This window comes from Vipera ursinii, assembly GCF_947247035.1.
Source record: "Vipera ursinii genome assembly, chromosome: 2".
Lineage (NCBI taxonomy): Eukaryota > Metazoa > Chordata > Lepidosauria > Squamata > Viperidae > Vipera > Vipera ursinii.
In genome coordinates this window covers 4,439,696-4,451,655 of record NC_139513.1, presented here as the reverse complement: position 1 = coordinate 4,451,655, position 11,960 = coordinate 4,439,696, and the positions used below count along the sequence as shown (strand labels likewise).

At 44.9% G+C, this 11,960-nt stretch overlaps 2 protein-coding genes across 2 annotated transcripts in view; one reads left to right on the top strand and one right to left on the bottom strand.

The window, feature by feature from the left end:
- LOC310633251 (major histocompatibility complex class I-related gene protein-like) overlaps window positions 1-1,451 on the bottom strand; it is a gene marked incomplete at its 5' end in the record, with an annotated part of 5,674 nt that extends 4,223 nt beyond the window's left edge. Inside the window, one exon of the mRNA XM_083350937.1 lies at window positions 1,400-1,451. Coding sequence (XP_083207063.1) covers window positions 1,400-1,451 — 52 coding nt within the window. The remainder of the gene's footprint in view (window positions 1-1,399) is intronic.
- Window positions 1-10,974, top strand: part of LOC310634712 (major histocompatibility complex class I-related gene protein-like) — a gene marked incomplete at both ends in the record, with an annotated part of 92,312 nt that extends 81,338 nt beyond the window's left edge. The window contains 2 exons of the mRNA XM_083353246.1: window positions 8,925-9,200; window positions 10,658-10,974. Coding sequence (XP_083209372.1) covers window positions 8,925-9,200; window positions 10,658-10,974 — 593 coding nt within the window. The remainder of the gene's footprint in view (window positions 1-8,924; window positions 9,201-10,657) is intronic.
- Between the last annotated feature and the right edge of the window lie 986 nt (window positions 10,975-11,960).

The following is an 11,960-nucleotide window of genomic DNA, read 5'->3' as shown; positions in this document are numbered from 1 at the left end:
TCCTCATCTTCCTTCCTTCCTTCCTTCCTTCCTTCCTTCCTTCCTTCCTTCCTTCCTTCCTTCCTTCCTTTCTCCTCCCTCCCTCTTGTTTTCCTTCCTTCCTTCCTTCCTTCCTTCCTTCCTTCCTTCCTTCCTCCCTCCCTCCCTCCCTCCCTCCCTCCCCTAACCCTCCCCCCTCCTCCTCCTCAGAATGCATGTCTCCCATTCGCGGGTTCTTCCCACGCCCTTTTACTGACGGGAACTGCCTGCTCTTCTTCAAGCCCCTTGTCTTCTTGGACAACTTCTGGGAGCCTGATAGAAGAGCCCCAAGGCAAGGCCCCCACCGGCTGTAAAGCCCCGGAGCACAAGGATTTAAGATGCGGCTGTTCAGACACGAACACCCACGGATGCACCCACCCCCACGGACATATAAAGCAGAGGTCACAAACACTTAGCCACTTCCCTGGGGGCCTGTCCTGGGCCATTTCTCATGCTTACAGACAGGAGAGCGAAGACTCCCACCCCCAGTCAAAGTTACCCCCAGTCAAAGTGGCCTTCTGTTTTGGGGGGTACTGGTGACCGGCAGTCCGATTCTTAAGAGCAACTGAAAAAGCCGTTGGGAAATTGGAAGGAAGCGGAGCGGTAGATTCCCTAATTTTGTAGGGGTTTCCCCCCCAAAAAAAAATCGGTTCAAACTCCCTCCTGGTTATTATTATTATTTATTATATTTTTATACCGCCCTTCTCCCGAAGGACTCAGGGCGGTGTACAGGGCAATAAATATAAAAAACAGAATATAAAAGTTAAAATACAATTAAATATAATGATGCCCAAATTTAAAATTTAAAACAATAATTAAGAACATGTTTAAAACCCCAACCCTAACCCATCAGACCAGGTCAGATTGCTCAAATAAATGCGTTTTTAGATCGCGCCGGAAGGAGCGAAGGTCGGGGGCCATCCGGAGCTCAACCGGCAAGCGGTTCCATAGGTCTGGCGCACCCACAGAGAACGCCCTCCCCCTGGGGGCCACCAAACGGCATTCTTTGATGGTTAATTTCACTGTCCTTGGTTAATTTCAGTGTCCCACCGAAGCTGTTTCTCTGCTGGCAGGAAAACTCTAATAAGGACAACGGAGAACAAGTAAAGAATAAAGATCAGTGCTTAAAAGACGTAAAATTGTTCCTTGGCTTTGCTTCTCCTCCTCCTGATGAAATATGAATGAGGGTTTCTCTATTTTCATTTCCGGGTTTTCCAGAGAGACCCGCAACCATGGCGTGGGTACCTCACTGACCTCATGCTTGTCCTTTCTGGTGCAGAAAAGGATAAGAAAATGCAAGCAAAAATACATGAAATACATTAAACCCACCAGAGAAAAGAAAGCGAGCTATTGTTAAGTCGAATCCACACCGAGAATTTACTTTGCTTCTCCATAATATAAATCATCTTTACTCCAGTTCTCTTGCTTCCCATGTCGCCTCCTCGTCTCTTTTCCAGTCTTTCAGCACCTGGACAGCAACTTTGGATTTAGAGTAGAGTGGAGTAGAGTAGAGTAGAGTAGAATAGAATAGAATAGAATAGAATAGAATAGAATAGAATAGAATAGAATAGAATAGAATAGAATAGAATAGAATAGAATAGAATATGGAATAAATAATAGAATAGAATGGAATGGAATGGAATGGAATGGAATGGAATGGAATGGAATGGAATGGAATAGAATAGAATAGAATAGAATAGAAGAATAGAATAGAAAATATGGAATGGAATGGAATGGAATGGAATGGAATGGAATAGAATAGAATAGAATAGAATAGAATAGAATAGAATAGAATAGAATAGAATAGAATAGAATAGAATAGAATAGAATAGAATAGAATAACAGAGTTGGAAGATCTTGGAGGTCCAACCCACTGCCCAGGCAGGAAACCCCTATCATTTCAGACAAATGGTTTTATTTATTTTATTAAATTTATATACCGCCCTATTCCCGGAGGACTCAGGGCGGTGTACAGGGAAGATTAAAACAAACATACAAAAATTAAAATCAGATTAAAACAATTAATTAAAGTCCCCAAAATTTAAAACTAAAGCCTAATAAAAATTAAAACCCCTCAGCCTGGGCCAGACAGCTCAAAGAGCCAAGTTTTCAGGTTGTCCAATCTCTTCTTAAAAACTTCCAGGGTTGAAGCATTCACAACTTCTGGAGGCAAATTGTTCCACTGATTAATTGTTCTGTCAGGAATTTTCTTCTTAGCAGTTCTAGGTTGCTCCTCTCCTTGGTTAGTTTCCATCCCTTGCTTTTTGTCCTGCCTCCTGGTGCTTTGGAGAATAGCTTGGCTCCCTCTTCTTTGGAGCAACACCTGAGATATTGGAAGACTGCTATCATGTCATCCCTGGTCCTCTGAACCTTTTTTTAAGAGAATCTCAGCATCTTTTCAATATCGTGGTGACCAAACATTTTCAAAACAAACAAGGAAGTCCAGTTGCCTTTTGGAAAACAGCCGTTTGGGGTAGGGGTGGAAGAGAATTTCACCCAAGGATCTCTGCAACAAGATGAACTTCCTGCTTCCTCTCGGAACCACATGGAATCCTTTCTCCTTCAGACTCAGGGAATTATCTCTTGGAGTTGCGTTTCAAGGGATTCGTTTGTATCTCTCTCTCCCCGTGCCATCTCGATGAGGCGACCTACACATTCAATAATATTTTTTTTAAAAAGACAATGTTACCACTTCAAACCTTGGTGGAGCAGTGGGCTGATGCCTCCTTAAGTAACACCAGCTGCCTGCAATTAGTGCAGGTTTGCATCCCACCAGGCTCAAGGTTGACTCAGCCTTCCATCCTTCCGAGGTAGGTAAAATGAGGACCCAGATTGTTGGGGGCAATTAAGCTGACTTTGTAATAATGCCGCTTGGGGGGGTGCGTGTGAAAGCCCTAATAAGCAGGCATATACATAGAATGAAGGCTACTGCTAAGCTTGTAAGCCGCCCTGAGTCTTCGGAGAAGGGCGGGATATAAATGTAATAAAAATAAAAATAAATAAATAAATAAATGTAAGGCACAAATCTTTCTGATGCCCCACCAGGCGCTGCGAAGGATCTCAGTCAGGATCAAAGGGCTTAACAAACATTTATTCTTGGGCAGATGGGGGAAGGGGGGGTTTCCGTTTCGTGCTGTTCCATTTAGGAGCCCCTTCCTCTTTAAAGTTCTCCGTTTCCTTCGGCTCCTCGTCCAAAATCTGGCAAGCTTCATCTTGGTGGAGCAGTGGGCTAATGCCTCCTTAAGTAATACCAGCTGCCTGCAATTAGTGCAGGTTCGCATCCCACCAGGCTCAAGGTTGACTCAGCTTTCCATCCTTCCGAGGTAGGTAAAATGAGGACCCAGATTGTTGGGGGCAATTAAGCTGACTTTGTAATAATGCCGCTTAGGTGTGTGTGTGAAAGCCCTAAAAAGCAGGCATATACATAGAATGAAGGCTACTGCTAAGCTTGTAAGCCGCCCTGAGTCTTTGGAGAAGGGCGGGATATAAATGGAATTAAAAATAATAATAATAAAAATCTCAGTCTCTCTTTCCTGCTGCCAACGTGTGACTCTTCTCAACAAAAAGGGGGAGGGGAGGCAGGCTCCGTTTGCTTCATGGGCCGTTTGACCCACTCCTCTGTGCTTATGAGCCCTGGAGTCACCCTGGCAACTGTGCCCGTGACAAGTCACCAGCCAGAGCGTACAACAACTCGAAGAAGGATACGAGCTCGGAAGATGTGGAGAGGTACCCGCCCCGTAGAATCGCCTGCCTGTGTTAACGGGATGGTGGTGACGTCGTCATTATCCTATATATATAATATAAGTTATGGCTGACACCGTTGTCATTCTCCCAGAAGACACACGCTCCCTTCCGAAACAAGCACAACCCCCATCACTTGGGAAGTCGCGAAGCTCTTCCAGCCCTTCGCTGGTGCTCTTCGACAAACTTTAGGAGGCTCCCCACTCCCCTGCCCCCCCCCCCCACCGCTCTCCAGTCTGGCTCCTTTGCATCATCGGCGAGGAGCCATTGAGAGAAAGGGTGGGTGGGTCCCATTCAGTTGCGAGCAGGGAAAGGCTGGGCCAGAGGAGGAAAAAAAAGGCGATTTCCAAAAGGGGTAGGAAGGAGGTGAAACCAGTACGGTGCCCGCCCCCCCTCCAACCTGGGGAAAGAGCCCAGCCAGCCTCTGATTGGAGGCAGGCAGGTGGAGATTTGAAGGGGGCTCTTTTTTGCGGGGGGGGGGGCTAGACAAACACTTGATTTCCCTATGGCATAATATTCTACTGCCTGGCATCTGGGACTGTGTCCACGCTGGCTCTCATGGGCTTGAGGACCGTGGCCACCTTGGTCATCCTGCTGGGGCACTGTGGCCGTGAGTAGATGATGATGATGATGATGATGATGATGATGATGATGATGATGATGATAATAATAATAATAATAATAATAATGATAATGATGATGATGATGATAATGATGATGATGATGATGATAATGATGATGATGATGATGATAATAATAATATAATAATAATGATGACGATGACGATGATGATGATAGTAATAATATTGTGGCATAGGATTTAGTGGCTTGGTGGGCCTGCAGTTGCGTTGCTGATGGTCACAAACAGAGGCAGAAAAAGGGGAGGAGAAGTCAGGAAGGCTGATGAGATCAGCTAGCTGATTGCCGGGCTGGTTGTGGGAAGATGTCACAGGTACTGAGGACTAGAATCCTGCGGCGGGGGGGGGGATTCCTCCTCAGTTGCTAGGGGACTTGCTGCTGGGCTGATGAAATAGGCAGAAGGAGAGGAAAGAAAGTATGGGTGCAAAATGGAGCAGTAGGAGACAACAGTTGGAGAAAAAGAAAGAATTAAGTATGAGGAGCAGTTGTTGGCTGGAGAGGGAGAACATAGAATAGCAGTGTCGGAAGGGACCTTGGAGGTCTTCTAGTCCAACCCCCTGCTCAAAAAGAAGACCACCCCGCTATCATTTCAGACAGGTAGCTGTCCAGTGTCTTCTTAAAAACCTCCAGGGATGGAGCACCCACAACTTCTGAAGGCAAGCCGTTCCACTGGTTAATTGTTCTCATCGTTAGGAAATTTCTCAAGGTTACTTCTCTCCTTGGTTAGTTTCCATCCATTACCTCTTGTCTGGCTTTCTGGTGCTTTGGAGAATAGGATGATCCCCCTTTTCTGGCAGCCTCTTTTAAGAAGAGACTGGACAGTCACTTGTCTGAAATGGCTCCCCTTCCAGAGCAGGGGTCTGGATTAGAATAGAATAGAATAGAATAGAATAGAATAGAATAGAATAGAATAGAATAGAATAGAATAGAATAGAATAGAATAGAATAGAATAGAATAGAATGGACTGGAGTGCAATAGAATAGAATAGAATTAGAATAGAATAAATATAGAATGGAATGGAATGGAATGGAATAGAATAGAATAGAATAGAATAGAATAGAATAGAATAGAATAGAATAGAATAGAATAGAATAGAATAGAATAGAATAGAATAGAATAGAATGGAGTGCAATAGAATAGAATAGAATTAGAATAGAATAAATATAGAATGGAATGGAATAGAATAGAATAGAATAGAATAGAGCTGGAAGGGACATTGGAGATAGATAGATACGATAGATAGATAGATAGATAGATAGATAGATAGATAGATAGATAGATAGATAGATAGATATTTTTATTTTAATTCCATTTATATCCCGCCCTTCTCCGAAGACTCAGGGTGGCTTACAAGCTTAGCAGTAGCCTTCATTCTATGTATATGCCTGCTTATTAGGGCTTTCACACGCACCCCCCCAAGCGGCATTATTACAAAGTCAGCTTAATTGCCCCCAACAATCTGGGTCCTCATTTTACCTACCTCTGAAGGATGGAAGGCTGAGTCAACCTTGAGCCTGGTGGGATGCGAACCTGCACTAATTGCAGGCAGCTGGTGTTACTTAAGGAGGCATTAGCCCACTGCTCCACCAAGGCTCCAAGGATAGATGGATAGATGGATGGATGGATGGATGGATGGATAGATAGATGATAAAGATATAAACTAGTTATTAGAATTCTTCTGCCCTTTTCATGCATGCTTATTTCTATCTCCTCCTGCTTTGGCCTGCCTTCCGTTTTGAGCAGTGTTTAGCATTTGCCGAAGTTTAATAAATAAAGAAACTTGTAAGTTATACAATTTTTCTTGGCTGTATTGGGACTGCAGCTTTTTGGATCTGGATATCCAATTTTATTATTACCGACAGATGCAAATTAAACTGAAAACCACCCGGTATATTTGCAGTCTCCCTAGCAACAATCTGCTATAGGTGGCACTTTGTCCTTTCGCCCGTCTGTTCAATGCCTGCCCTCCTCCCTCCTCTCGCTTGAATGCCAAGCTGAAGAGCGATTGAAGAAATAGAAAAGAACAGAACAGAACAGAATAGAATAGAGCTGGAAGTGACCTTGGAGGTCATCTAGTCCAACCCCCTGCTCAGGCAGGAAACCCTATACCATTTCAGGCAAATGGCTGTCCAGTCTCTTCTTAAAAACCTCCAGTGTTGGAGCATTCACCACCTCTGGAGGCAGGTTGTTCCCCTGGTTAGTTGTTCTAACTGTCAGGAAGTTTCTCCTTAGTTCTAGGTTGCTTCTCTCCTTGACTAGTTTCCATCCATCATTTCTTGTCCTGCCTTCTGCTGCTTTGGAGAATAATTTGACCCCTCCTCTTCTTTGTGGCAGCCCCTCAAATACTGAAACACTGCTATCATGTCTCCCCTATTTCTTCTTCTTTTTAGACTAGCCAAACCCAAATCCCGCAGCCGTTCTTCGTATGTTTTAGTCTCCAGGCCTTTGGCTCATCTTAGTTGCTCTTCTCTGATTTTTTTTCCCAAACTCTCAACATCTTTTCTGTGATATGGTGACCAAAATTGGCTGCAGTATTCAATCTTGACAACACCGTCACAGGAAGAGGCAGGCTGGAGCCAGGGCACGTAGTTGCCTTTCTTCCTCAGCCAGGTCTCCATCTTGCAGGCAAAAAAAATCAAGATTAAATCTTGAGGAAAAGATCTATTTTCCAGCAACACACCTGATATTCACAAGCAGGTCTCACCTTGGCAGCCTCACCCATGCCAACACCTTGGTCTACCTGAGCAAAAGGACTTGTTTCCCTCAGGTCCAGTTTGAGTCCTGCTGACTTTATTGCATGGAAGATTTTTTTTTGGCGGGGGGAAAATGATACAGAAATGGTATATCATTTCATTCTTCCTGGATGTCTTTCTGATTTCCCAATTTTGCCCACTATCCTAGAATCTCCTGAGACTTTTCTCTGCAGACAATTCTCCAGATCCACTTCTCCATGTTTCTTCTTTCTTTCCCCAAGTAATTGTTTTATGGCACATCAAATGCAAATTATAGAATACACAATACAGATGATAACTGAACATAGCTTTATTTACACCATAGACCAGGGGTAGGCAACCTTGTCTCTTTTATGACTCGTGGACTGCAACTCCCAGAATTCCCGAGTCAGCATGGGAGAACTATGGCCCCCTCATGGCTTGTGGACTTCAACTCCCAGAATTCCTCAGCCAGCATGGCTCAGCTTGGAAACCTCTCCCTTTCCCCTCAGCATGGCTGGCTCAGGAATTCTGGGAGTTGAAGTCCACGAGTCATAAAAGAGCCAAGGTTGCCTACCTTGCCATAGACACAAGTCCATGAGGATGCTGCAATAGTTGTAAGAGTGAAAAAATGGTCATAAGTCACCTTTTTTCAGGTGCTGTTGTAACTTCAAATGGTCACTAAAAGAATGGTTATAAGGATTACCTGTACTGGCTACTCCAGAGGTGAAAAATTGACGTAGGCCTCCTCAAATCTCATCAGCTTGACTCACAAGCTGACTGCACAAACCTCTGTTTTGCTGTCTTCTCACAAGGAGCAGCTATCCGGTGGATAAGTGGGTTAATTTCTCAAATTCTCCTTAAATCCAGAAAATGGTTTGGGCTGGAAGGGTCCTGTCTGAGCCCCAAATCAGTTATGCAGTGTCAGGGAGTTGTGGAGCAGCTGTCTAGATGAAGTCGGCGAAACTAACACAAACTTGTAGTGTTTTATATCAATCAATCAATCAATCAATCAATCAATCAATCAATCCATCAATCAATCCCTTCTCTCTTCTTCCTTCCCAGGCTCCCTTTCACATTCCCTATGGTACACCTACTTGCAGGTGTCGGAGCCCAACTTGGGGCTACCCCAATTCTTCTCAAAGGTCTACCTGGATGACCAACCCATTGCTTGCTATGACAGCCACACCAGGAGGGTGGAGCCTTTGGTCTCCTGGATGGAGAAGGTGGAGAAGGAGGACCCCAAGCAGGGGAAAGAAGGGAATGAGATGTTGCTGGCTACTGAGCGGGTCTTCCGACATGAGCTGAAGAGCGTACGGCAAAATGGAGGTTTGTTTGTCTTCCTTCCTTCCTCCACTTGACTCTACATTATTCCAAGGGAGAAATGAATGGGGTGGGTGGGCGAGGGAACATATCGCCATCTCACAAGGAAGGGAGAAGGGACCATACGGCCCACCTAGAGACTGCAAAATGCAGCATTTTTGTTTTTTGTTTTCCTTTTTGGGTTCCAGCGCTGAAAGGAGATGGTGGTGATTTATTTTTTTCCTCTGAAGGAAAGAAAAACTCCAGATTATTTTTCCTTCACCCGAAATACATTGCATGATATGCAAAAAGGTTTGGTGTAGTAGGCCCTCTTCACTTTTCTCCCCGTTGTAGAAGATGGGGGGGGGGACGGGGAACAAGAGTTTATGGTTCCTTCTCCAGAAGAAATGAAGGGGGAAAGAATCCACCTGAGGCTCTATAATGAGCTTTTTTTGGAGGGGGTACGGGTAGGGCTTGGGGTGGAAATGTGGTCCTTCTAAACTCTCTTTCAGGGCTTCACACCTGGCAGGCAATTTTGGGCTGCGAGCTCAAGGAAGACGGGAGCAAAGGAGGGTTTTTGCACTACGGCTACGACGGGATGGACTTCATCAGCTTCGACAAGGAGACCCTCAGATGGGTGGCAGCTCAGCCCCAGGCCCAGAAGGTCAAGGAGAAGTGGGAAGATGATCCAGGGTGGTCTCAGAGAAACAAAATCTACCTGGAGGGGACCTGCATTGAGTGGCTGCAGAGTTACCTGTCCTACAGTAAGGAAGTTCAGCAGAGGATAGGTAAGCGTAGGGAAATAGAGCTACATCATTTTCCTGGCTGGATCATTTAATGCTTGCTGGTGGGATGGGAGGACTGTAGTTCTGTAGTTCCCCTTGAGGGGGAAAAATCATTTTTGCATGAAAGCAAACTTAGTGTAGAGGGCATTTATTTATTTTATTGAGCGTATGGCATCTACCGAGGTCATGCAATTACTGATATGCAACGCTAATAGTGTAGAGGGTAAGGAAGATAACATAATAATAATAATAATAATAATAATAATAATAATAATAATAATAATAATAATAATAATAATAATAATAATAATAATAAAGTTGGAAGGGACCTTGGAGGTCATCTAGTCCAACCCCCTGCTCAGGCAGGAAACCTTATACCATTTCAGGCAAATGGCTGTCCAGTCACTTCTTAAAAACTTCCAGTGTTGGAGCATTCACCACTTCTGGAGGCAGGTTGTTCCACTGGTTAATTGTTCTAACTGTCAGGAAGTTTCTCCTTAGTTCTAGGTTGCTTCTTTCCTTGACTAGTTTCCATCCATTGCTTCTTGTCCTGCCTTCAGGTGCTTTGGAGAATAGCTTGACTCCCTCTTCTTTGGGTCAGCCCCTGAGATACTGGAACACTGCTATCATGTCACCCCTCACCCTTCTCTTCGTTAAACTACACATACCCAATCCCAGCAACCGTTCCTTATATGTTTTAGCCTCCAGCCCCCTAATCATCTTTGTTGCTCTTCTCTGTACCCTTTCTAGAGTCTCGACATCTTTTTTACATCGTGGTGACCAAAACTGGATGCAGTATTCCAGGTGTGGCCTTACCAAAGCATTGTAAAGTGGTATTAGTACTTCACGCGATCTTGATTCTATCCCTTGGTTAATGCAGCCTAGCACTGTGTTGGCTTTTTTGGCAGCTGCAGCACACGGCTGGCCCATATTGAAGTGATTGTCCACTAGGACTCCGTGATCTGAGATCACTGATGGACATATGCGTGATCCTTGGACAATAAAAAAGGAAACATGCCTCTAGAGCAGACAGATTATATTCTGAAGAAACGGAAAAGGGTGCACAGTGCATCAGATCCTATTATTATAGCCAATTTCAGGAAAAGGGGTTTTAGCCTTTTTTGTATGGTTGATTTCCTGCCCTAGTCTACCTAGTAGGATTGTCATTTAGGCAACATCAAAGTCCACCTCTTGAGGAGCTTACAGATGCTCCAACCCTGGAGGATTTTGAGGAGAGATGGGACAACCCTTTGTCGGAAATGGTATAAGGTCTCCTGCTTGAACAGGCGGTTGAGCTAGAAGACCTCCAAGGTCCCTTCTAAATCTGTTATTCTCTTATTCTCATATAAGATTCAAGAAAGAAGGGTTGCAGTGATGCAATGTAGTTAGGTTCTTTCGGATGTTGTGTTGCCTTTGTGTTTGGAGAGGACCTGTGAGGTGTGCTGTTGCTGTCTTTGCAGAGCCCCCAGTGGGTCAGGTGACCCAAAAGGCAGTTAGTGACACCATAGAGGCTCTGATCTGCCAGGCTTATGGCTTCTACCCCAAGGAGATCTGGGCCACTTGGATGAGGGATGGAGAAGTCTGCCAGTACGAGACCCTCTCTAGGAATGTGGCCCCCAACTCAGACGGGACGTACTATGTCTGGCTCAGCATTGAGATTGACCCCAAGGAGAGGGACCGTTTTCGGTGTCACCTGGAGCACCAAGGCTTGCAGGAGCCCCTGGTCTTGGCCTGGAAGGAGGAGCCTGATGAGAAACTGCAAAACCAGGGTAGGTAAAGAAGAATTTTCAACCGTGGTGGAAAGAATTTTAAAAATAATTATTATTTGACGGACTATCCCAGGCCTTGAGATGCATCACTGTCTCACATTGAGCATTCTAGGCTTGTGAAGTCCCTGGTCTTGGTTTGGATGGAGGAACCTGATGAGAGACTGATGGATTGGTCAATAGAAAGGGAACCATTGGTGCAAAGACAGAACAATTAGCTCACCAGGTGTTATCCCAAAGGTGCTTTAACATCTGGACTTTCTTGTTTTTCTTTGAAGATGTTTCACTTCTCATCCAAGAGGCTTCTTCAGGTGGGGAATGGAAGGATTTATAGTCCTTGCGGACAGCTCCTGAAAAAGCATCTTTGGGACAACCGTGACCTGGATGACTGAGAATCTCCGTAGACATTCACCAGTTGTTCGTTTGCTCCATCCTCGACCTCAACCTATTTGTGTCTGATGATGTATTGAACCACAAACTAAACAACCACATGTCATCTTAGGCATAGAATTGGTAACCCTGTAGATAATTAATGCTTTTGTGCCACGTGAATGAAGAAGAGTGGGTGATTCCATCATCTTAACCCTTGTTTAAATGCACTGGGGGATGGCAGAGTGGGAAGGGCACACCTAGGTTCAAGGCCAGGCCTGGTTGTGGTTTCCACAGTTGCCATCCTAGGAGCAATGGGTCCTTCTTTGGCAGAAGTGAAACTGCTAGGGAGGAATTCATGGTAATGAGCATCCCTTGGTTGTGCCAGGTGCCAAAATGGAGGTCCGGTCTCTGTCCTTGAGCTTAGGATCTTGGTAGCAGTAATTGCCCTGAAGATTGAAGACTTTGTTCTACTTTCAGCCAACAGGAGACTCCACGTAGGAGTCATCTTGGCCACTGTGGCTGCTTTCGTTCTTCTGGTGTCTGGGATCGTCTGGATGAGTAAGTAAGAAGAAAATACCTTTGCAGTCTTGTTACTCCTCCTGCCCTCAATTCCCACTGGGAGGGT